This window comes from Macrotis lagotis, chromosome 1 (assembly GCF_037893015.1).
Source record: "Macrotis lagotis isolate mMagLag1 chromosome 1, bilby.v1.9.chrom.fasta, whole genome shotgun sequence".
NCBI lineage: Eukaryota > Metazoa > Chordata > Mammalia > Peramelemorphia > Peramelidae > Macrotis > Macrotis lagotis.
Window position 1 is genome coordinate 153,143,873 of NC_133658.1, and position 27,228 is coordinate 153,171,100.

Below are 27,228 nucleotides of genomic sequence, written 5' to 3' on the forward strand. Positions count from 1 at the left end.
CTTTGTTTATTCATTTCTAAGGGTTTAGATAGAGTCCAAAAACCTCAGAGAGAAAACTATTTATCAGCATAGTTACCCCACAAATAAAAGGACTGATTTGCTACCCTAAACCCATCTCAACTTTCTCTATAAATATTACACCCATGTGTAAAATATTGACATTTTTCCAAGGCAAATTTCTCCCTGAGAAAGATATGATTCTTGAAATGATCACATACCTACATTTCCAGGACCTAAACAGGTATAAGTCTGCTTTTAGGAAAAAAAAAACAGTCAGTGGGCCTAAAGAAGACTGTTATAGATGACCTTTTTGTACATAATATAATCTATAAATGTAAGCTAGTTACCTTTTGGTAGGGTTTTTGGAGGCCATTTTGTAAATCTGTTGAGAGGATATGTGGTATAAGCCTGAGAATCAGGTCTTTAATTTTGTGATCTTGGTGAACCATAGGAGAGTATAGTTGTGGTTGACAGGTAGAGTGGAGGGGGGAGCTGGTTTTTGGCCTTCATTATCAAAGAAGACCAAAACAACATTACCATGTTAGAGACAAGTTAACAGTTGTCTGTGGCTGATCAGAGCAATACAAACCCGGAATGCTCTTCTGCATGTCAGGAACAAATAATCCATGTGAACATCTGGGGTGGGGACTCTAAACTTACATGTCATGTTTCCTTTGAGCTGCTTCCATTACTGCCTTCCTCGTAGAGCACAGCACCCCCTCTGAGGAGGACATGCCATGCTGGGTGGTCCTGTGCCAGTATCTCCCATGTTATACAATCAATTCCCAAATTGTTCAAGAGAGACCTTTCAATGTTTCAGTACTGTGTGAGTCCTCCATAAAATAGTCTTTTTGGCAAGTATACATTTGGTATTTAAACAATGTTGCCATTCAGTGTAGTTGAGTTCACAGAAATGTTTGAATGCTTGGTAGTTTAGCTCAAGAAAGGACCTGAGTGTCTGGTGTCTTCTCCTGCCAGATGATCTTCAGAATCTTCCTAAGACAATTTAAATGAAAGTGATTCAGTTTCCTGACATGGCGCAGGTAGTCTGGCATACAGCAATGAGGTCAGCATAATTATTGTAGACCTTCAGTTTGATAGTCAATCTAATACCTCTTCTCTCCCACACTTTCCCTTGTAGTCTCCCATATACTGGGCTAGCCCTGGCAATGCATTTGTCAACCTCATTATCAATGTGTACCTCCCTGGAAAGGACACTGCCAAGGTAAATGAACTTATCAATAGTATTCAGAACTCCTCCATTTGCTATAACCATGGTTACACATATGGCAGATAGAGCACCTGTTGTTTTCTTGGTGTTGTTAGGCCAAAGTTAGCACAAGCAGCAGAGAATTGATCCATATTTGATTGCATTTCAGCTTCAGAGTCTACAGTGAATGCACAATTCATCTGCAAATAGAAGATCATGCACCAACACTGTCTTCACTTTGGTCTTGGCTTGTAGCCTTTTAAAGTTGAAGAATTTACTGGCAGTGCAGTAGGTGACCTTGAAGGTGTCATCCTCATTGAAAGCATTTGATAACATGGCTGAAAACATCATGCTAAAAAGCAAGAGAACAAGGACACAGCCTTCCTTGTTTCATTCTGTTGGTGACTGGGAAATCTCGAGAGTATTGTGCACTAATCCAGAACCCAGTCATGAAATTGATACACAATATTGATAAACTTCTCTAGGCAACCAAATTTTGACATAATTTTCCATATACCCTCATGACCTTGGCATCAAAGACCTTGGCCAGATCTATAAACCTTGGGTACAGATTTCTGTCTGTTCCTGGTATTTTTCCTGGAGTTGTTAAGCAACAAATACAATCTCATTCCTTGACCCTTTCCCAAGTCACACTGGTTCTCAGGTACATGACTGGCTTCCAAGTGAAAGGACAGCTTATTAAGGACTCTGGCAAGAATTTTGCCACACCCCTGTGATTGTCAGAAAACAATCTATTCCCTTTAACTTTATAGAGCTGGACAATGGAGGCATCCTTGAACTCCTGGGGGAAAACCTTCTCATACCATATAACCTAGAAAATTTCAGCCAGCATTTATATGAACATTGAACCACCTACCTTGTAAATCTCAGTAGGTAGAAAATCAGCACCAGGTGCTTTGCTACATGAAAGGAGTTTAATGGCATTCAAAACTTCTTCAGTGGGAACTTCAGCTAGGGATGGACTAACTTCAATTTGAGGTAAAAGACCAATGACTTCCACATTGATTGATGATGGTCTGTTAAGGACACTACAAAAGTGTTCAGCCCATCTCTCTAGAATCATTTTCCTAACATTAATCAATATGACTCCAGTAGTGCTGAATATTTGAGATGCACCATGGCTCTTTGGCCCAAAAATAGCCTTCAGGACATCACAAAAATACTCTAGGTTGTTACTCTTTTCATAAAACTGAATTTCATCTGCCTTCTTACTGAGCTAAGAGTCCTGCATCTCTCTAAGCTTCCTTTGGGGTTTACTTTTAATGGAATGAAATGCTTCCTTCTTATAGATGGATGAACTATCCTGCTGGTAAACTCTGGAGTTCTCATTTTTTCATTTAGCAGCTTCTGTATTTCCTCATTATTTTCATCAAACCTTAATTGATGTTTGTGAGTGTTCTGACCCAGAAGAGCAAATGCAGTGTGCTGTACACTAGAACTCTGAAAGCAACCCACTCCTTTCCTGCTCCATTATTTCCAAATATATGTTGGCTTGACTTTCCCTTAGTAACAAACTGTTCCCTCTCAGAGAAGCACTCTAATCTTTTGACATTAATTCTTCTCATAGTCATTTTGTCTTGGAGCTGCTACTTCAGTTTAAAGCAAATATTTAGCTCAAAGAGGATGAGTCTGTGATCAGTCCAGCACTCTGCACCACACATTGCCTTCATCAATCTCACATACCTTCTTATCTCTTCCCCTTACCAATCACATAGTCTATTGGATGTCAATGTTTTCTATAAGAGTGCATTCGGAAAATTTTAAGGTAAACAGAAGACAGTGTTTGTGATGAGAGGTCATGTAGTAGGTGACCATTGCTGTTGCTGTTTCCAACTCCATTTCTACCAGGGACTCCCTGCCATGTCTGATAGTCTGAGATGATTCTAGCTTTAAAGTAACCCAGAATTATGAGCTTATCCTCTTTTGGAACATTGATGATAAGGATCCCCAGAATTTTTCTTTGACTTCATCAGGGTTCATCATAGTGGGAGCAGATTCACTGATGATGGTGGCTTGGCATTTTCCTGCATGTGGGAATCACATTGTCATGAACTTGTTGTCATTTACTCCTTTTGGTAGGCATACAAACTTATTGACTAGATTAGTTTTGATTGCAAAACCTACCCCAGATTCTTGGTGCTCCCCTTCACTGCAGCCACTCCATGAAAATGTGTATCCAGTTCCATTTTCAGTAAGATAGCCTTCATTTGCCAGCCCTGTTTAACTCAGGATTGCTATTTGATGTGGTTCCTGCTGAGTTCTCTTGCAACAAGAGCTGTTCATCTTTCAAGTCTATTGGATTTGTGTTGTCTATGAATATACACACATTTCATTCACTGATGGTGACTGAAATCTTCTTTTAAAAAATTTTTGTACATTTGTTTATGTTTTGAGTGCAGGGTAAGATCCCTACCTGCTGAGGTAATCAGGTCAGTGTTGCTTTAGCAGACAATTTTTATGATGAGTTTTCTAGTCCTTCCTCATATCAAAAGGCAAGTAGTGCGATCCTTAAAATGCTGATCAGACACCCAAGGGGTTGCTGAACTTCACTGCTGCTCTCATTGAGGAAATAACCCTAGTGCCATGGCCACCTTTTTGCAGATTTTGAGATAGAATGATAAAATGGTAGTTGATGCCTTTTGATTCCTGTGTACATTGACTTTAAGTGAGGCAGAGTTGCATGAAGTCATCGGTCTCACTCTCTTCTGAAGTCATCAGTCCAGTGACAATTCACAGTAGATAACTGGTGATGACTCTGGATGCAGTGGATGTCCTTGACCATCTAGACCTTTGATGTCTAATAAAGCTCTAAGTGCTTCACGACACCTGCTTCGACCACATTCATGGACTTTGGAACAAATTATTTTCATTCGCTCATTCCACCAGTGAAAGACTTCAAATATTTAAGGTAGACATTCCCCTAAGTCACCCCCTCAGTTACCCTCAATCTGGTTTAGTCCATCTGCTGAAAGAGTTACAACTTTTTGGAGCCATAGGTGAGAGACAGCTTAGGTAAACATCAAATGTGGAAAGCTGTCCTAAAAAGGGTTAGGCAACTTTACAACAGAGGTACTAGTCATCCTTTAACATACCCTACAGCTATGCATTTGTATAACCATATACACATACATACACTACCTTTCTCTTCTCTCTAGCATCATTACCACATCTTCTACATTCTATCTTCCCAATCATAAAATGACAAAGGAATTAGAAAATCTACATGATCTGAAGCATTTAGTGGTAGAATGACTTGCTGAAGGGCCACATGGCCAATACTGTTCAAGGCCAGATTTGAACTCAGATTTTCCTAACTCTAGATCTGAACTTCTATCTCTCTCTAACACTCAGCAAAGTAAGCCCATTTCTGGTGCTCCCATCTGTAGGAAGCAATCCAATCCTTTAATTATTCTTGTTTCTGTCCCATTCCCTCCTCCTCCCATGAAGTCATGGCCTTTTCTTTAGATTTCACATATAAATTTATTTTATAAACTCTGTATTTAGTATACTTAGCTACTTTTGTTGGTGTTTTATTTCTCTCCTAGACTTGAAGTTTTTTGAAGACAGGGTTATCTAAATTTTCTTTCCCCCTGATGAATAGCAATGCTCTTCAAACAGTAAGCATTTAACAAATGTATTATACATCTGAAACTGTATACCTGTTAAACTTGTGAATGTGATATACTCTCTCTCCTAATCACCAGAAAAGATTTGAAAATTTTTTTAAAAAGAAAGAATCTACAAAATTTAAATATACTTTTTAACCTACCAGAGTGCTAGGTCTGATACACTGGCTGGGCTACAAATGGTATACTCTGTTCTCTGAAACCTAGAAAGGAAGAGGAGTCAAGGGAGGATCAGCACAATGGAATAGGAGTCTTTCACCTTCTCATTCTCCAGTTCATAGGATTGTGATGAAGATAAGTTGAGATATGAGAGAACTGGAGGAGTTGTGAAAAAATGAACAGATTAAGGTATTATCTTCCTCCTTCATAATCCTCTAGTTCAACTACATTACAAAAATGCTTGCATGTTTTTAATAGTAACTCCTTAAAAACACAGTAAGAATCCTCGGTTGTATAGGCTCATTCTACCCCACATTCTGTGACATTCCATTTCTCTGAATTTTCAGAGTTCCCTGGGAGATGACCTGCAATTTAAGAAACCTCCATAAGACCCCCTCCATTTTATTAAATATTTAATTTACTGAAATATTTAAGTGCAATGGCTACTATATTAGAAGAGTCCAAAAATATCAAGTATAATAACTACCTGGGGGACCACTGTCAACATTCACCAATTTACATGCTTTAGGTGATATTTAGTTAACATGAACAGAGCTTGTGAACAGTTTTGCTGATGAACTGATTCATAGAGCAGGGAGGTTATTACTTGTATGAAGGTGATAATTGAAACCTTGGGAGTAAATCAAATTGCTCAGGGAAAATTCATGGAGAGAAAAGAGATGATGATTGCTTTGATCACTAGTAAAGTGTTAGGTCTTTCAAGGAATTTTAGGTCCTCAGTGACCCAGGGATCAATTGTCATAGTGGCAGCTAGATGATGCAATGGGTAGAGCACTGGCCTTTGGAGTCAGGAGGACAAGAGTTTGAATCCAGCCTCAGATATTTGACACTTAGTAGCCATGTGACCTTGGGCAAGTCACTTAACCCTGACTGCCTCACATCCAGGGCCAGCCACAGTCATCCTGATCTATATTTTGTCACTGGATCCAGATGGTCTCCGGAGGGAAAATTGAGTCCAGCGACTTAGCCCAGCACTCTCTCACTCAATTCAGTTCATGAGCTTGTTGAGACACATGATGTCATGGTCTTCTTCAAGAAGGAAGGACAAATATCATCTTCATCATTAATTGTCATAGGATTGAAACAGATATTATCTAACCCAGTGTCAAACACCTGGGTTTCTAGGCCTGAATCAGATTAAAATATAATTGGAAAATATTTGACAAGACAAATAAAATATATTAAAACATATATAATGTTCATATGTGGTTTTCTAAGTCAATATGCAACATTCAAGGATTCTTTATGTATAGTTTAGTGTCCCAGTTTCTACTTGAGTTTGATATCACTGATCTAGTCAACCCTTTCATATTAAAAAATAAGGATCTGGTTCTCTAGAAAAAATACATGACTTGCCAAGACCACACAGTTAAGTGACTTCTAACTTGAAGTTCCATGCTTTGCACTGAATCACATCTCAATTTCCTGCTTCCTGATAAATTGCTTTAATTCATTGTAAGGATATGGAGAGGGAGATGATTCTCACCTGTATGTGTAGATTTGGGATAGGATTATTTCCAAGGTGCTCGTCTCCCTGACCCATCATTCTAATATGAAGGAAGTGACTTTTGATAAATGTTCCTTAGAAGATCAGACATAACCTATCCATGGTGTGGTGGCACAGTTTCAAATCTTAACTAGATCTGAATTCAGGTCTTTTTAAATTACAGTTCCAGTGTTCTATCCACCTCATTACCTAGCTGCCAAATTCAAGTATGTCCCTTTACTATCATCATAGAGTTTTAGATCTGGAGATGAAAGGGGTCCTCAGAGACCATCTATTATAGCCCCTTCCTTTTTTAGAGAAGATCTTTGCTGATATTTGCTAGTCATGTAACCTTGGGCAAGCTGCTTATCTTTCAGGGCCTCAGTTCTCTCATTCCTAAAAGGAATTCAGATGTGATCTCCAAGATCCTTTCTTTTTTAAATGTTCTGAGCCTCTAATGTTCTGTTTCTTGGATAGACCAGATGCTATCCCATCAGGATTGCTTACCAGGGCCAGATGACTTGGCCGGCCCGAGTGCCTCTCCACATCCCAATGCACCAGTTCCCTATCCCCACTCCGGACACTCCCTTTGTCTCATACTGCACTGTCCCTGGCCCTTCTTGCTTCAGGAAACACTCAGAGTTAAAACTGTATGAGGTCACTGCTTTGGCTCAGCTCTCAAACTCCCAGCTGTGTGGGTGAGGCAAAGCATTGGATTGGCCTGTGTCACCACCTTGTGGTTTAATCAGGTCATTGCTGCCTCTGCATCTCTTGAATTTCCTTGTCCTCAGATGACATAAAGGAGGAAAAAACCCAAAACACTCCCGCAGAGATCCTTTGGGGATGGAGCTCGCCTCTTCATCCTCTACTTTTTTATTGCTTGGGAACGCTCTGGCCTAGACAAAGGAAAACACTGGGGCTCTTTATAGTATGAACTAATGAGGTACCTTCTGACATGTGCTATGGGCTAAGAGGAGGGGCTTCCACTGAACAGAAATCAGAACCAAAAGAAGACACAGAGGTTGGGACAGCCCCTATATCTACTACAAACTGTCCCATGGGTAGAAGCTGCTGAAATTTTCTCCAGCTGGTTTCCCATTCCATTCCATCCCATCCCCAGCCCTCCCCACCACCCACCACTAGCACCACCACCACTACCACCAATGCTACAGACAATGTCCCTCAATCTATCAGCCAACCAATCAACAAGTATTTATTGGTTATTTCCTGTGAGGGAAGCCTGGAATAAATCCCAGTCCTAGCAGCCTGGATTAGTCAGTCTAGTCTCAGCAGGCAGGGAGAACAAAGCCTGCTCTCTGAAGAAGGCAGGAACATGGGTGGCTCCTTTCTGTGCTTAGACTTTAAGCAATGTACCAACTAAGCAACCACGGTGAAGAGGGGAAGGGAAAGATATGGAAAGGGGGGTATCATAGAGTGGAAAAGGATTAGGCTGAGAATTTGGACCTAGTTTCAGCTCTGCCTCTAATTAGGCAACCATGGGCAAGCCATTAACTCCTTCAAAAGCCTCTCAGTTTCTTCACCTATTTAAAAGAAGAAAAAAATGATTAGCCTCGATCACTACAAAGTTGCCCTCAAGGTCCCTGAGATTTTTCTCTTGACTCATTTTCCTGTTCCTTCTGTGACCTAAGGCAAAAGTCTATCTTTCATTGGCCTCAGTTTCACAAATGATGAAAAAAGGAACATTTGTTGCTATTTTTACTGTAATCCTCAGATTTCCTCATTTCCTCTATTATACTTTCTGGTAAAGCCCTAAAAGGAAATGAAGCAATACCTAGATAATACTTTCAGGCACTTGGGAGGAGATACCATTAAAATACAGGGTTGATAGTCATAGCAATTCTGTTTGTGGTGGCAAAGAATTGGAAATCGAGGGAGTGTCCATCATTTGGGGAATGGCTGAACAAATTGTGGTTTATGTATATTATGAAACACTATTGCTCTATTAGAAAGCTGGAGGGATGGGCATTCAGAGAAGCCTGGAAAGACTTGCATGAACTGATGCTGAGCAAGATGAGCAGAACCAGAGGAATATTGTACACTCTAAAGGCAACATGGGGGTGATGATCAACATTAATGGACTTCCTCATTACATCAGTGCAACAGTCAGGGACAATTTTAGGGGATCTGTGATGGAGAATACCATCTGTATCCAGAGAAAGAACCGTGGAATTTAAACAAAGACCAAAGATTATTACCTTCAATTTAAAAAAAAAGTTGCTTATGTACTACATAATTTTGCTATCTCTAATATTTTATCTTTTTCCTCAAAGATATGTTTTTTTTCTCTTAATATATTCAGTTTTGATCAATGCATAACATGTAAAGATTATTCTTCTGTGGTGGGTGGTGGGTGAGGGGGGAGAAGGGAGGGTGGGGAAAAAAGTGTAAAATTAAAAATTTTACCAAACAATGATAAGTAGACACTACTATTGTATATAATTGGAAAACAAATAAAATATTTTTATAATTAAAAATAATAAATAAATAACATATAAGTTTGAATTCTTCTAGAAAGCTCATTCTGGGCTCACTGCCTTTCCTTTTTTGCTTCTGTCTTCACTGGTAGAGGTAAGCCTTAGCAAGTGTTTTTATTTTCTCTGATGGGTCAGGCATAGGTGATTCAATGTCAGCCTTGCCCAGGGTCTGTGACTAGGATGCAAAAAATCTTTGATAATATTTCAGATCTCTTGGGAGGATAATGGCTCCAGCTAGCATCCTTTATTCAAGGGCATTGTTGCCTGGACCTGGGTCCAAGCATGTATACCTTTTACCAGCATTCTTCTAAGTCAATGGGAAGGAAAGATGTCAGATATGTCATGAGTTAAGTCTGGGTGAATGTGAACCTATACCTACATCCGGGGGACCATTCAGGAACTTGTCTACAGCTTTATGCATCTGTATACTTGACTAGAGGCAACACTGTAAGCATTTAAAGAAAACCTGTCATTTCCAAGACATCTTGATTAATTTACTTATGTCTAATCTTTCCAATTATCAATCTCCCATCTACTCAAATGACAAATTGATATCCCAAAAGTGCAGGTCTGACCCATACTCTAAAAGCTTCAATGGTTCCCCTTTGCCTCTGGAATAAAATGCAAACTACTCTGACATTCAAAGCCCCACCCACACTTATTTCCCATGACTCTCATATATACTATCTTGACTCACATGATATTCCATCTTCTGTCACTGTTTCTCTGCATATACCTTGACCTTCCCTCTTAATTTCTATCTCTCAAGATCCCTAACTCTAGACACTGCTCAGTTCCAAAGCTATCTCCTACATGGAGATTTTCCTGCTCCTAGAAGTTAATTCGTGCTCCCCTCAATCCCCAAATTTCTTTGTACAAATTATGTCTTGCTTCTGTATCTATATTGTTTCCCTCTAGGACAATATTAGCATTTTGAAGGCAGGGATTATCTTTATTTCTGTCTGTCCCCTAGGCCTGGCAAGACCATTTGAGACTCACTTAGGGTTCCATTGATGGAGAGAATACCCAGTAAAAATTTTCTGAAATGTATAGTCTTAGAAAATGAGTTACCTGGGGAATTATCCAGGGTTACACAGAGGAGAACTGGATTTGAATTCAATTCTTTCTAACTTTATCTCTCATTGCCTTATAGTAAATACATTTTGGTCTGGTTTTTCAGTCACTTTACAGGCATATCTAATTCTTGGTGACCCCATTGGGGGATTTCTTGGTAACACTCCTGAAGTGGTTTGCCATTTCCTTCTCCAGCTCACTTTACAAATGAGAAAACTGAGGAAAAACAGGGTTAAATTACTTGTCCAAACACAACTAGTAAGTATCTCAGGCTGGATTTGAACTCTAGATTTGAATTCCTGATCCAGTACTCTGTCCCCTGCACAGTAAATACATAGTATTTACTGAATATTCATTTTATTGAATGGAATTGATTTGAACTGCATTAATTTTTTTTAAGTTTCTTTGCAAGGCAAATGGGATTAAGTAGTTTACCCAAGGCCACACAGCTTATTAAGTGTCTGAGGTCAAATTTGAACTCAGGTCCTCCTGACTCCAGGGCCAGTGCTCTATCCACTGCGCCACATAGCTGTCCCTGAACTGTATTAAATTGATAGTCAAGAAGGGTTTTGACTTGTCTGGCATAGCCAGAACAAGAACCCAAGTGACCCTGACATATCCTTTTCTCCCTACAGCTCCTATGTGATTGTTCCTTTGTTTAGATATATCATCTTTTTTTTTTAAAGAAATGCATGTAATTGTTGCTTTTTCAAGAGCCTTACTAAAAGCACCTCTCCCTTCTACTTTACTCATTCCATATTATGTAGTGACCCTATTCCTGCAACAGAACTCATGCCTGATACTGGACCTGGGCTATGACTTAGGATGATAGGAGAGGGAGAAAAGAGAAAATGATTCTTCCTGGTCTTGTTTAGAAGTTTGAAGCTGACATACCTACAAACAGCCTATAAGCACACCACCATTCTCTGAGTCTTATGCCAATGAGCCACCCTTTGGAATTTCCTTTAACCTTAAGCATGCTCTTGATAATGGAGGAGAAATGGAACCAGTGGGTAAGACCAAACAAGAGAGGAGATCCAGATTTTAGATTACTCTCTGAATCCTCACAACTAAGATCCTTAGTCATGCCTACTAATATTTAGAGGATTACGGTGGCTATTTTTGACAATGCTGATCAATAGAATAGTTTTGAATGCTTCTTCTTGAAAAAGGGAAATTGATCTAGAGCAAAAGAAGGCATAAGTTCAAACTTCTTTACACAGCTCTTTAAGAAACATAAGCTATGTGAACCATTCCATCAAAAGCCCATCTGAATTCTAAGGCAGCAAAAATAATTGTTAATTAAATGTTTAATTCAGTTTCACAAATTCAATTCAGCACACACACACATGCACGCACATGTGTGTGTGTGTGTGTGTGTGTGTGTGTGCTATATTCAAGGCATGGGAGCTGGAGATGCAAAGATAGATAAAACATAGACCCTGTCCTCAAGGAGCTTAGAATTATGCTTATGAAGGGAGGGTATGGGGAAACTATGGAAAGACAGGACACAAGAAACTCTAATACAAGGGAGGATGTGAAAAAATGCAAAGGAGAGGCCAGGCAAAATGGACATCAGCAAGAGATGGTTCACTTTCATCTGGGGAGAGATGACTTTCACCTTCTTGGAGAGGGTAGTGCCTGCATTGACCTTGAGAAAACAGAGTCCAACTGGGGAGGTAGAGAATGGAGCCTATTTACAGGAGGGGGTAGGACTTGGAGAGAGAAGGTGAGCATCCTGAGGACAGGGAATCTGGCTTTGCCTACACCTGGCACATGTTATTGCTTTCTGACTGTGACTTGTAGAGAGGCAGAAAGAAAACAGAAAGGGCAGCTAGAATGGAGAGAATTCTGAGTGTGAGTAATGGTCTGAAATTGGAGTCTAGATGAGGAGGGCCTAGAATGTCAGCATAAAGACTTTATTAGAACTTTATTAGAACTTTATTAGAACCCAGAGACAAGTAGTCAAATTTAGGACACATGTATTTCTTATGATGCATGAACAATTCATTGTACTCTCAGGTCCTTTGTGTAAGTATGCTTCACTTGCAAGGATTTGTAGCATAATTTGATTATTTGGGATGATTATTGTGATATTTATTTATCCATTTATTCATTCATTCATTTGTCTGTCTTATCTGTTATATTTTATTTATTTGTTTGTTTTGTTTATTGTGACATATTGTAGATAGAGCTGTCTTTGGACAGCAAGACCCATATTCAAAGTCTGATTCTTTACTTTCCTGCCAGTCATTTCACTTCCAGTTACCTGGGTCTTTTGTTCTTTCCCTTCTAAGATAGCTCATGATGAGATCATCAGCTCATATGCATTCAACTATCATTTCTATCCAGATGATTCTAGGATCTACATATCCAGCCCTTGCCTTTCTCCTGAGCCACTGTCCTATATTACTAATGGTTTTTTGGACATCTTGAACTAGATTTCCCACAGACTAAAAGTATCCAAAATAGAACTCATTCTTTCCCTCAACACCCAAATCTTCTTCTCTTCCAAATTCTCTTATTTACTTATTTACTATTCCCCCCCAGTCAGAAAGAGCCACAACCTCAGTGTCAACCTCAAGATATCACACTCATTTCATATACATAATATTTTTCCAACTCTTGTCATTCTATTTTCCTGATACCTCTTCTTTATATCTCCTTCTCCATTCATTCAGATAAAAACTTCTTGCCTAGATTACTGTTAGGGATTGTTGTGTGTGTGGAAGCACTGTAAACTATCTTCACTTGGTGTCCTTGAGCACCAGTCTTGTTTTATTAGGTGACATGGGAGTGGGAGTGGATTAGAGACTGGGAAGGTACTTAAGCACTGCTATTTTGGTAAACAGAGTACTTGGGGATCTTGGAGAACTTGTCATCCTTATCTTCCTTGTCTACTGCCCCTCCAATGTTCACCTGGGGAAGACTGAGGGAATCCAGAAAAGGGACTCAACATATTGGCACTTAGACAGGTACTTAACATATAGTGCCCAAACAGGGACTCAACCGATTACTGTATTCTTTTTAATTGATCACTGTGGTTTAAATTTCTCCCCATTCTAATCCATTCTCTACTCAAATCATATTAGCCCCGCACATAATAAAATCCAGTGACTTTCCATTACCATCAGAATCAAAAATAAAATTCTTTTGTTATTTCAAGCTCTTTATAACCTGGACTACTTTTCCAGTCTTATAATTTGCTCCCCTTCACACATACTCTGACATCCAGTTATACTGGCCAACTTGCCTCTCCTTGAACATGATACTATCTTTAGTCCCCTTGCCTTTGCTCTGACTGTTCTCCATGCCTAAGATGCTCTTCCTTTTCACCTCTATCTCAGTTTTCCTATATTATATGAAAAATAAATTTTATTTTTGCCTTCAACAGGTTGTTTTTTGTATTCCCCTTGGTTACTAGTGGTATCTCCCCTAAGCTTTTACCCTTCATCTATTCAGTGTATCTTTTGTAACTGGTTATCTACTTATTGACTCTCTCATTAGAATGTAAGTTTCTTGAGGGCAAGGATTTTTTACTTTTCTCTATACATACAAAATATGGTAGACAGAACCATTTGAGTGGGAGTCAGAAGACTTGGGTTCAAACACAACCCTGCCACTACGTGACCTAAACTTCCCTAGGATTCAGTTTTCTCAGCAACTAAAATGGGGTGGTTGGACCTGATGATCTCAATGTTGCTTTCATGTTCTGAATCTAGGGCTTTATAATATTTAAGAGTGGAAAGCAGGAGAAAGACAACTAACAACTGAGATATGGATTTTTAAGTGGCCAGGGCTCCTCCACAAATGTGATACAGATCTGTTCTAAGAGAAATATCAACTTTCCTGGGCTCTCAGTGTATTATATTAGCCTAAGGTTCAGTAGCAAAGAGGTAGAAATAAATCTGCTAGCCTTTTCTCCCTAGTGCCTTTGGGGACCTGATCCAAGAGTGAGGTTGCCGCTTTGGATCCAAGTTTTCCAGCAGGTGGTCAGGAGACCCCAGAAGAAAATTCAGTAGGAATATATTAACAGGATACTACATTTGCTAGATCTCTCCAACTTGAATCTTGTGCCGAGACACCCTCCCAAATGAAATTGGAAAGTCTAAAAGACTTAGAATATCATAGAAAGAAATTTCAGATGTATCTTGGATCATGTCATTTTACATGAAGAAACTGAGATACACATTGGGGAAGTAACTTTCCCAACATTACATGGCTAGTCTGGCAATGCCAGGGCTTGAACACAGATTTCCTGCCTCTGCTAGTGTTAATTCTGCTCTCTCCCTACTGTACTGGGTAACACTAGATTCCTGGGGTTCCAGAGACATTCCCAGGCACTACCCATTATCTCAGGGGCAGAGGAGAGAACATCCTAGATATTGGTGAGGTTCCTATCTTGGGGTATTGGCTCTGAAGGAACAAACAAGGTTGCTGCTCCAACCCACAAGTGATTTTTTTCTGTTCCTCCCTTCTCCTTGCAGGTATATTCGCACGATGTACCTGGGGATTCAGAGCCAGCGGCAGAAGGAACACCAGCGACGCTTTTACTGGGCTATGATGTATGAATATGCAGATGTCAATATGTTACGCCTCCTGGAGACCTTCCTGGAGAGCGCCCCTCAACTGGTGCTACAGCTCTGTATAATGATTCAAAAGAACAGCGCTGAAACGCTGCCCTGTAAGTGTTCCCCCACCCCATTATCTTTCAGCTCCTGGTTGACCCCTTTCTTCCTTCCCCTTAGACCTTCTTCTTGGGCATGAGGTACATAGCTATGGGCATTCCCATGATAGGACAGAATATATGATGTCAGCCTGCCATCTCCCTAACCATTTAGGCTCATGTTATCATCATATTAGTTGCTTGACCATATCCTTGGAGTCATAAGTACATGTTGATTTGTCCAAAGCATGGGAAAGGGTAGGAATTTATATATATTTGTCCAGTCATGCTCTTGTTGTAGACCTGTAGACCTCTATTGTAGCCATTCATGCTTGCTTTTACAGTACATTCACTTGTTCACAAGTTCACATGCAGTCCTTAGGATACCATGCTTTGTAGTATATGTACAATTATACATACTTGAACAAACCCATTCTCATTTTCCCCCACACTTACTTTTCCCATGTACATGGGAACTCACCCATAAAAGGGACTTGGCCAAAAAGACCTTCCTTTTCTGGAGATGGTCCCTAACTTAGTAGATAGAGTACTGGACTTCGGAGTCAGAAAGTCAGCCTTCTCTCCATTACATCATGGACTTGATAGTTCCTAAGGGTTCTTCCAGATCCAATCTTCCCTGTGAAAGGGAATGCAAACTAATGGAAACAATACTGAGCTCACAGTGAGAAGACCTGGGCTTCAGAATAGACTATGCCATTTTATTATATGATCTTGGGCAAATCATTTAATCTCTCTGTGCCTCAGTTTCCTCATCTCTAAAATGGGACTAGTAATAATTATACTCCCTATTTCATAGAGTTGTGAGAAAAGCACTTTATAAAGTTCTATTGAAATATGAATAGTTATTAATAATTTATTAATAGAATTAGAGAGGTTCCCTAGTCCTCAGAAAATCTCATCTTTCATACATTATCTGTGTTTGTACTGGTGAATAATACTCTCTCTTACTGATTCAGATCCAGGGCAGCATTATATTTGGGAGAAGCACAAGAGACTGAACCTTAACCCAGTCCCCAGGGCCTCCTTGAGTCCCTGATTGTGTTCTTTAACTCTCTGAGTTTTCTGCTCACTTTCACTTAGTTCTGAACAGCTCCTCAGGGGATGCCCAAGAACTGATCTGCCTTGTATGGGACACATCTTGGTTCACTCACTAAGCTCATGGTTCCTCCCATTTGCTGATCATACCTTAGAAGAGTGGCAGGAAGGACCAATTGTACCCACATTCTTTACTGGCAGAACTTCCATCTTGGCACCTGAATTTCCCCTTAATACTAGTGCCTTCTGTGTTTGTCTCTAGTTTACCCAGTATATGTGTTATTTGTATTTAATTGTTTATATATTTCTCCACTGTTAGATTGTGAGCTCCTTTAGGGCAGAGGCTATGGGTTTATTGGCTTGCAGATTTTCTTGTTTAGAGGCATTTTTGCCTTTCTTTCTGGCCTCACTCCTTATCACATTGCTAGTCACACAGAAAGTATTAATAAATGCTTGTTAACTTGACTAGTCACTGCCCTTAGCTAAACGTTGACTGGGTTTCTTTTTTTCCTGACTCTTGCCAGTTGTGTGTGTGTGTGTGTGTGTGTGTGTGTGTGTGCTGCAGGCAAAAAATTCCATAGCAGAAAGAAGGAAGGAGCCCCTTGTAGAAGAGGCTAGACCCTGCTACTTAGGATCAGCTTCCACTCCTGGCTAGGCTCTTGCTCAAGCCTTGGGAAGACTCAGCTGCTCTGCCCAGGTGTCCCCTTGTTCTGAGTGGCCTTCAGATTGAGCACTGGGAGCTTTGCCTCATGGGCAGAAATGACAGTGGTGGCTAGAGAAGCATCCTTCAACAGTAGGGAGCTAACTGGATGTGATCTCAGCTATGGTTAAAACTGTAGCACCATCCTAAGTGGGGACAGATGCTTCAGAAGAAGAAAACAAATACGGCTTCCCATGACCCCTTTCCTCTCAGAAGTACCCCTGCATCTTGCCCTTAGCTCACTCATTCCTGCACTGAGAGCTGATCAGGAAGACTGAGTTGTAAGAAGAGGTCCAGGACTAAACTGAGAAACTAGACAAACCAATGAACTGATAGTTTCCTCCACCTCTGGAAATCCATGAATTCCCATTTTAGAGGGCCTTGGAGAAAACATTGGTCTCGTCCTTCATTGCTGAAGAAGACAAAAATGATGTCACTGCGGTTAGACAAATGACAGTGTGTTGGACTACAGCTGATCAGCTCAAAATACAAGCTCGAAACGCTCTACAGAGCAGGTCAGGCACAAATAATTTAAGTGAACACCTGGGATGAAGAAAACATACCCCTGAAATACAGTCAGTCAGTTAACCAATATTTATTAATTATAAATATTAATTTATTAATTATAATGTCTGCCAAGTGCTAGGATGAGAACTGGGGATACAAGAAAGGCAAAGACACAGTTCCTGCCCTCAAAAACCTCATATTCTATAGTTCCAAAAAGAGTACCTTGGAGGCCTGGCCTGGGGAGAAAACTTTCTGGGGCCTGAAATCTGACCTGATTTTTGGCAGCTTCCCAGACTCTGGGGATGGTAAAGTGCAGGGACAATAGAAAACCAAGTTAGTCAGTCAAAAAGCATCTGGGGATACAATGAAAGACAAAAAGAAGTTCCTTGCAACTTTGTATATATGGGATTTATAGAGAGTAGGTGAAAGTTCATCTCAGAAGGAAGGGGGAAGAAGGCAGGGTAGAAAACTGGGAAAGGCCTAAGATTTTAGAAGAATGAGTTTGAACTGTCACAAATATGCCAGAAAGAGGGGGCAGCCCATAAAGCAGAGTCAGAAGACAGAGTCCTGTATAAGACATAGCAAGAAGGTCAGTGTCACAGATTCAGGAAGGGAAGGAAAGTGTAAGTTTGGAAAGGTTGGAAAGAGTCAGGTTGTGATGAACTTTAAATGATAGGGAACTACTACAAGAGTTTATTAAGTAGGAGAGTGACATGGTCAAATTCTCATTTTTTAAAAATATTTTATTTTTGTCTAATTTTGTAAAAATCAATTTTTAAACAATTATTTTAAATTTGAATATCAAATTCTTTCTTCCCTCCTCCTCCTCCTCCTTCTTCTTCTTCTTTGAGAAGACACGTATTGATATAGGTTGTGCATGTACAGTCAATGCAAAACCTATTTCCATGTTGTAAAATATTGTCTGGTAAAAGAAAAGAGAAAAAATTCAAACCCCAAGAAAAATTTAAAAAAATTAAAATATGCTTCAATCTACATTAAAGCTGTCAGTTCTTTCTTAGGAGATGGATAGCATTTTTCATCCTGAATTCTTTGGGATTGTTTTGGATCTTTATATTGCTGAGAATAGTTAAGTCATTCATAGTTCTTCATCATACCATGTTGCTGTAAATGTGTACAATGTTCTTCTGGTTCTGCTCACATATCTTTGCTTCAGTTCATATAAGTCTTTCCATGTTTTTCTGAAAGCATCCTGATTGTCATTTCTTATAATACAATAGTATTCCATCAAATCGTATACACACACACACACACACACACACACACACACACACACACAAACAGAGTTTGGCTCCTACACAGTTTGGCTCCCTTTGGGCCTAGCTCAAAATTGCTAGATTGGAGCAGTTCACAACTCCACCAACAATGCATTAGTGTCCCAATTTTCTTCCATCCCCTCCAATACTTATTATTTTTCATTTTTTGTCATATTACCCAATCTGATAGGTATTGAGGCAATTAATTTTTGATAATTGAGGTTTTAATTTCAGTAAAATCCACACTTTTGAAAGATCTTTTTGGCAGGAATGAGGGAGAGATGGAGACAAGTAGGTCAATCAGCAGGCTATTGCAGTAGTCCAGGTATGAGGTTCCACGAGCCTGTACTAGTGTGGTGACTGTGGGAGTAGAAAGAAGGGGAAGTCTATGAGAATGGTGTGAAGGAATAAATGACATGACTTAGCAGACAATGTGTGGGATGATATTAGAAAGAAGTTAAGGGTGCTCTTTACAACCATAGAGGAGTGAAGAAAAGGAGAGGGTTTAGAAGTAAAAAATAATAAGTTTGGTTTACCTTGCCTGGGCATCTGTAAGTTCCACAGAACTCCAGACCCTACCATCTGCACGGTAAGCAGAGCTAGAGCTGCTGGTTATGTAGGGTTAGAACTGGGAGGAAAGGACCATTTTTTTTTCTTTCACTAGCATCTCCTCTTCTTCTCAAGGCTGCTGTGAACTCCTTGTGTGATACTCCCATCCTTACTATTCGATACATTTTAACTATCGTTACTGCTCCCCCTCCCCAGTGTGCCCACATTCACACAGAAGGGACTCAGATGAAGGAGAAACTGATCTAGGCTGACTTCTTGTACCTTTTTGTCATCTTCTAGCACATGAGCATTCTAGTATCATAATTTGTGCTATCAGGTATATTGGAAAGACGTAGCAGGCCCCAGGTAGATGCCCAGTCCTCAGCCTCAGTTAGACTCTCTCTCTCTCTCTCTCTCCTGGCTTCTCAACATATACATAAGCTGACTAGTCCACCCTTCCTTCCTGGAGAGCAAAATCAATAGAGAAGTTCATGGTGCATCTCTGCCAGTCAATTCCAGCAGCAGTTGAAGACTGCTAAACTTCCTAATTCCTCTCATTAAGCTAGGGCACTGGAGGAGGCAAGGAGCCCACTGTAACAGCAGATGGGTGGCATGTGTTGCTAAAAGCAAGCAGCATGGGGGAAAAGAGGTGGCAGGAATGAGAATGGATTCTGAAATCCCCATCATCAGTTGGTGTTAACCAGCACCATCCTGTTGCTTTGGACAGCTAAGATTGGGTCTTTGTTTCCTTTGATGATTCAGGAAATATCTTCAGTCTTGAGACAACTCTCCCGATCTTACATTTAGTTTGTTCCAAATGGCTTAAATCTTTGAGGTTCCATGTGGATGAGGCTGGACTCCTCAGCAGTAATGGAAATAATGCTACCCCTCCCCCCCAGCCAAGGGTATAAGGGAAAAGGGAAGTCTTGGAAAACAAAGCTCCCTCTATAACTGCAGGTTGGCACCTCAAGTACTGAAAGGCTAAATAGCTTATCCAGGTTTATACAGACAACCAGTATATATTGGAGGCAGTATTTGAACTCAGATCTTCTTGGTTCAGTGGCTAGCTTTTTATCCATTCCAAATAGCCTCTCACGTCTGACTATTTTCACCTTTCTTTGTATTCCCAGTATTTAGAATGGTGCCTGGCTTGCTGACCGACTGACAATTGTATAATAAGAACAAGAAACTGGATATATGACACCACAACTTTTTTTATTCTTTTTTGCCTTTTTAAAAAATGAGAATGTGTTTCTAAGGATTCAATATCATTTATTCATTAAACAATTATTTAAGTCCTCATTATGTGAAGTGTTTTGTTGGGCCCTGAGAGTGATAAAGACCCAGACCCTCCCTTCAAAGACCTTAGAGTCAAGTGAGAGTGGGGCATAAGACACATTTACAAATATTTAACATGATTAGATAATTAATCCAGAACAGAATAGAATAGGCATACAAGGGGCATAAATTGGTATGGGAGGTTCGGAGAAGAAACTATCATTACTGACAAAAGAGGGATCAGAGAAGGCTCCATGGAGGAGGTAGCATTTGTGATGAACTTTGGTAAGTTTTTGAAAGGCAGATATGGGAAGAGGAGGGTATTGTAGGGGGTAGAGAAAAATATGAACAAAGGCACAAAGGTGAGAAAGTTCTAGATGTATATGAGGGATTGGGCAAGAGTTGTGCAGGTGCAAAGGAATAACATGAGAATGGGTTGGAAAGAAAGGTAAGTGGCAGGTTGTAGGGGGTAAGAAGTTTGATTTTTTATTTGAGAAACAAAAGGAATTCACTAAAGAGCTTTGAAAAGAAGAGGGACATGTTCAAATCCGTGCAGCAGGAAGATTAGTCTGGAAATACCATAAAGTTATAGGGGGGAAATAGAGTGACACTGAAGGAAAAAGAGACCTTTGGAAAGGCAGAATTCAATAAGGGTCTCTATTACAGTGATAGCAATGAGAATTTTTGGGAAAGAACACTCATAAGATACTACAGAGCCAGAACCAGCAGGATAAAGATGACTGAAGGAGCACTGGAGTGATAGAAGACAAGTTGTAGTACTTGCTCTGTCACTGAATTTATCTATCTGATCCTGGGAAACACCTTTCCCCATTGAGCCTCAATTTCCTCATCTGTAAAATGATGGGGTTAGCATAAATTACCTCTAAGATTTCTTCCAGTTCTGACATTCATTCAGTAATTCTATTCTCTGCAAGCAAATGTTTCTATCTTTTTAATTTAGTAATCTAGGAATCAGGAGAAGAAAGCCTGAGGTGGGCAAGGGGAAGTTACTCTAAGCAGTCCACAAGAAGAAGGTGGGCCAAATGAAATTGTTTGCCATAAAAATGGTTTCATAAACTGTTAGTAAACTGTCTTAATGAAACAGAATACAAAATCCAGAGCATAACTAGTCAAGGTTCACTAGGACTTTGTTCCTACATAGAGAACACAAAACATGAACACATATACTCTATTCTGATTTTTTTTAACATTAATGTTTTTATTTTGAGTTCCAAATTATTTCCCTCTCTCTCTCTCCAGTCCCTCCTCCATCCATTAAGAAGGCAAGCAATATGATATCTATTCTACATGTAACACATGCACTTCTTCAGCAAAATAGAGGGAAGAAAGAAAACTGAGCTCAGAGAAGAAACAAAAAAGAAGAGACTTAAGTTCTCGGTGGGTGTGGGAACAGCAACCTGTTCATGTCCATTCTTTCCCTGTTCTTCCTATAAAGAAATCACTAACACATTCTACCTAGTTCCCCTCTCTGGGGATTTTACTTCTCTCCTTCCTTAGAAGGCATCAAACTCTGTCCCACTCTCCCTCTATAAGAATGAATAATAATCCTAGTACTACCTTCAGTTCTCTACAGTACTTGTGGGAAATCCTAAAGAGACCTCTTTGATAGAGTTGAAAGATCATGGGACTCCACTTGCCTTGGGTTGAACTACATGTCTTCTGAGGTCCCTTCTAATTCTGATACCCTGTCCCCTAAGCCCTAAAATAGCTAATTTCCCATTCTGCTCAGTTGAATTTGTCTTAATTATTTTTATTATTTTCCAATCATAAAATACAAAACTGATTTGAGCAAATAGCTCCTACTCCTGGCACCATTTGGTGCTGCTTGCCCTTGGTGCCAAAACTACCAGTTAGGATTCTGGCAAAACCGAACCAATCTAACTTCCTTGCCAACAGTAAACATAACATAAAACAGTGTTTTCTGTGGGTCTGTTCCTGGTGAGGGAGAGAGGAGTCCAGGAATTGTGTTGATTTCATTTCTCTGGGATTTCCCTGTTACTATGCTGTTCATATAAAGCAATGGGAGGTGTGAAAATAATGTTAACTTGATCACAAACCTAACACTCAGGAAAAGTTAACCTCTTTTCTAGCTGTCTCAATTTACTTTTTGGTGGTCAGAAAAAAGGTTCAATTATAGTCCTGAAGTAAGTGACAAACCTTCAGTAGTATCCTAGTAAATGCCCTCAAATGACCTGACATGCTTTTTATTTGTAAGAGCTTGTCAAAGGTTTTCTGTTCTCTTCCCTCCTTATACACCAAAAAAAGATGGGAAATGAAGTAGTCATCTCTGTTACTCATCTCTACATAGCATTTTTCTGCTTTTTTTTCCCCTTTTCAAAGAGTTCACTCTGATCTTCCCTTCCCTTGGTCCACATTCCAATCTCCTCATGCTCAGTTAAGCCAAGTTGGTCACACTTGGCAGAACTGGTAGGACAGGACTTAGGTCCTAAAACCTGCTTCATTGTCCCTGCAATTGGGGTATAAAGTTTTCTTCATGACTGAGATTGTAATTAGAGACATAATTGTCCCTGACCAAGAGATGGCTTCTGCTCTGAGTAGTTCACCATAGTGACACTGTCTTCTTCAGCTGAACCTTTTCCTTATCTTCCGAATGGTTAGATCTCCTACTATGGGGATTATTTAAATATTAAGCTGTTTTACTTCTCTAGAAACTAGCAAATTGAAGAGAACTAGGCTGAGGATCAAGAGACCTGCATTTTTTTCCTGACTCTGCCAAGAATTGCTGACTTTGGGATTTTCATTGTAATTTTCACTGAGGCTGCTAGGTGACTCAGTGAATAGGGCATTGGACCTGACATTAGGAAGGCCCTGAGTTCAAATTTGGTCTCAGACATGAGCTAGCTGTGTGACCCTGGGCAGGTCATTTAAAAATTCTGTTTGTCTCAGTTTCCTCATCTATACTTGTAAAGTGCTTTGCTAACTTTAAAGTGCTATGTAAATTGTAGCTATTAGCAGCAGTGGTGATAGTAATAGTAGCAGTAGCAGTTTATGCTGCTGCTGTTTTTGTCCTTTATCCTCAAAGAAGGCTATGACATCAGGGGAGTGATATCATGACAAACACTTGAATTGGATTTGAGTGAGGGAACACTACTAAGTCACCAGCCTCACTTTCTCTTCTAGAGCCATTTGGGTCCAGTGATCAGATACAATTCAGAACAACTGGAGATGGCCTAGATGGGAGGTAATCAAGGTTAAGTGACTTGCCCAAGGTGACACAGCTAGGAAGTATCAATTGTCTGAGGCTGGATTTGAATTCAGGTTCTCCTGACTTCAAGACCAGAGCTCTATCTCCACCACTTAGTTGACCTAGTAGCAACAGCAGTAGTAGTAGTGGTAATAGCAGTAACAGTAGAAGCAGCAGTAGCAGTAGCAGCAGTAATAGTAGCAACAATAGCAGTAGTAGGAGTAGTAGGAATAATAGAAGTAGTAGTAAAGCAATTTCTTCCCTTTGATCTTAGTTTGCTCATCTTTAGGATGAGTGTGTTGAATTAGATGATCTCTCAAATTCCTTCCAGCTCTGTCATCTTCTAAGTCTCTGCTTTTATTAATCTAAGACTGAGCTAATCAAATCAACAAAACATTGATTAAATCTTACTATATATAAGGTACTGTCCTAGACTCTGAGAATACAAGGGTAAAAAAAAAAATTCAAAACAAAAGAACATGGTTTTTTTTGTTTATTTGTTTGTTTTTTTGCAAGGCAATGGGATTAAGTAGCTTGCCCAAGGCTAGGTAATTAAGTGTCTGAGGTCTCATTTGAACTCAGGTACTCCTGACTCCAGGACCAGTGGTGCTCTATCCACTGCACCATCTAGCCTTCCAAGAACATCTATCTTCATCACAATTTTATTCTCCTGGAGTTGGCTTGCTTGCAGATCATTCTCTTCAACTAAAAGCATAATTTTTTTAAGATCTTATGTTCAAGGCAACGTTCTGGCTGCTGAAATAAGTTAAGGTTTGGAGCTACTAACCTGGTGGTCAGTTTCTCATTAGACTTATGAGCTAAGTAATGAAGAAACAAAATGAGAAAAAGACAGTCCCTGGCCTCAAGGAGCTTATATTTGGGGAAGACAAGTCACAAAAAAGAAGCTGAAAAACAGGAGTCAGTGTAGGAGCCACCATAATATCCCATGGAATTAAAACCAAGCTGATGGAAAGTAAAGAGTTGTACCATAGTGGTGGAAGTATCAGAGGAGAGAAGGAAGTGTATCTGAGAGATTTTACAAAAGTAGAAATAACAGAATTTAGCTATTTATTGGATATGAGAGTTGCAAGAGAATGAAGAGTTGAGGATGACAACCAGGTTGGGAGGCTGGGTAAGTAGGACAGAACACATTCATAATAAAAAGGAAGTTAGGGAGAAGGGAGAGTTTAGGGGAGAAAGACAATGAGCTTGTTTTGAGCATATTAAGATATCTTCCGAGGCATCCAGTTTGAAATATCCAATAGGCAGATGGAAATGTGAGATGAGATCAGGGTTGGATAAATAAATCTGAGAATCATTTGCCTAGAGATGATAGTTGAATCCATGGAAAACTGTTGAGATCACTAAATGAAATACTATTGATGGAGAAGAAAAGACTTAGGATTAGAGCCTTGGGGGACACCTATGATTAATGGGTGTAACTTGGATGAAAATCTGGCAAAGGAAACTGAGAAGGAGTAATCAGACAGATAAGAAGATAACCAGAAGAGATCAGTGGCATAAAAAACTAAAGAGAACAGTTTCAAGGTGAAAAGGGTGATTGATAATGTCAAAGGCTACAGAGAAGTCAAAAAGGATGAAGTCTGAGAAACTGTCCTTAGATTTGGCATTTGAGAGTTGATTGGTAATTTTGAAGAGAACAATTTTAGTTGAAAGATGAGCTTAGAAGCCAGGTTGTTGAGAGTTAAGAAGGGAATGATAGGGAAAAAATTGATTGTAGGTGGTCTTCTCAAGTTTAACCAGAAAAAAGAGAAATATAAAAGATAGCTAGTAGGCATAGGTGGATCAAATGAGGGTTATTTTTTTTTGTTTCTGATTTTTTTAAAGGATGGGGAAACCTGAACATGGCAATAGGGAAGCAACAGTAGATAAGGATGATAGTCTCAATTAAAAAAAGGAAAGGGTCAAGGAAACATTGCTTTCTACAGCTCTCATTCCAAGGTGCGATTTTACTATTTTGAATAGTAAACATATGTTATTTTGACTTTAGACTTTTAGAAAGCAAGAATGAATCTTTTCACAGAATTACCAAATTGGAAGATAACCCAGAGGTCATATAATCCAACCAATAACTGAATGAAATATTCCCTCTATAACATATCTGACATTTGATCATCCAGAATTGTTTAATAGCCCTTAAAGAAAAGGAACTTTCTACTTCCCCAGGCAACTCAGTCCACTATTTGTTAAGAGGGCTTTGTTTATATCCAAGCCAAATCTCTCTCTCTCTCTAAAGTCTGTTCATTATTCCTGTTTCTGCCCTCTGTAGCCAAGTAGAAATCTAATCTACTTTCCCACACATCTTCAGATATTTGAAGAAAGCTATTATTTGTTTTCTCTTCTCTAGATTAAATATCCCTCATTTCTTCAAGTGATCCTCACATAACATGATATTTGTATCCCTGATGCTTAGCATACAGTCAGTGCTTAATACATAATTTTCATTCATTCATTCATTCATTCATGATGCCTCAACCTCTCACCATCTTGGTGAACTTGTATGAACATACCACCATCCTTGTAAGAAAAGGTTCATGTTGAGTGAAGGTCCAAAGGAGCAACCTTGGCTAAGATTAGTAAGAGAAAATGTTCCTATATAATTTTCTCAGGAGCTGATATGCAGCTAAGTGAGCTATTTAAGCATTTCTGGCTTTCCCCCAGTGTCAGTCCATTGGGAGATCTGCTTGAATCAGTTCTTAGTTGATGACTTTCATTCCGTGCTGTTGGGTACATCTGTGTTCCCATTTTGTTTGTTTTCTAAGTTATAGAGTACACTGAGGAAACAGGAATACCCATGTTGTTAACTGGGGTGGCAGTGGATAAGGTAGATTTAACTAAGCCATTGAAGCAGATGTTCAGTGATATCTAGAGAGCATTATTTGAGAATCTACATAGGAAAGGAGTCTGTTTTAGATCATAATATGACTTGTATCTAGGTTATGTCTTTTATCTAGAGTTTGTATTTATTACAGCAATCAGTAAAGTGTCTCCATGCATGCATCCATGTATAGAATGTAGAATGAGGCTACTAGTTTTCTTCCAAATGCTAAAACAGAAATGGAGATTGTTCAAGGAAATTTCTAGCTTCACCGTGGCTTGGCATAGGGAACTGACTGTTCTTCACTCCCCACTTCCTATCTAAGAATAATCATAATAACTAACATGAACAATGATGATGATGATAATTTCACATTTATACAATACTTTATGGTTTACAAAGCACTATCTTCACAGTTCTTTGTAGGTACATTGCATAAATATTGTTAATGCCATTTTACAAATGGAAAAACCGAAGATCAGAGAAGTTGTGACTTACTTGCCCATGACTAAAGAATTATAAGGATCTGAGCAAGAACTTGGGTCCACATGTTTTTAACTCTAAGGATGCAGTCAATACTAGCAGTCAAGCACTAAAGGCAGAAGGTTGCATGTGCTTCCATCTTGATTCTGATTATGGGTAGTATGGTAGGAGGGGCATCTAAGTGATGTAGTGGATAGTGTGCAGGACCCAAATCAGGAAGGCTCATCTTTCTGAATTCAAATCTGAACTCAGACATTTAGTAGCTGTGTGACATTAGGTAAGTCACTTAACTCTGCCTCAGTTTCCCTATCTGTAAAATGAGCTAGAGAAGGAAATGGAAGCCCATTCCATTATCTTTATCAAGAAAAAACAAAACTGCAAATGGGGATCACAAAATGTCAGACATAACTAAAATGACTGAACAATTGTGCTACAACAGAAAGATCTCTGGACTCATGAGTCCAAAGATGGATATTCATCCAAGTCCTTGTTCTTCTTCTGAGTCAGATGTAACATGGTATAATAAAAAAAAGCATAATTTAAAGTCAGAAGACCTGA

The 27,228-nt window shown here is 39.5% G+C and overlaps 1 protein-coding gene and 1 long non-coding RNA gene across 3 annotated transcripts in view; one reads left to right on the top strand and one right to left on the bottom strand.

The window, feature by feature from the left end:
* Window positions 1-27,228, bottom strand: part of LOC141504269 (uncharacterized) — a 210,631-nt gene that overhangs the window by 75,613 nt on the left and 107,790 nt on the right. The window lies entirely within an intron of this gene.
* LOC141500479 (XK-related protein 6) overlaps window positions 11,661-27,228 on the top strand; it is a 44,188-nt gene continuing 28,620 nt past the window's right edge. Inside the window, exons 1-2 of the mRNA XM_074203681.1 lie at window positions 11,661-11,821; window positions 14,580-14,776. Coding sequence (XP_074059782.1) covers window positions 11,661-11,821; window positions 14,580-14,776 — 358 coding nt within the window. The remainder of the gene's footprint in view (window positions 11,822-14,579; window positions 14,777-27,228) is intronic.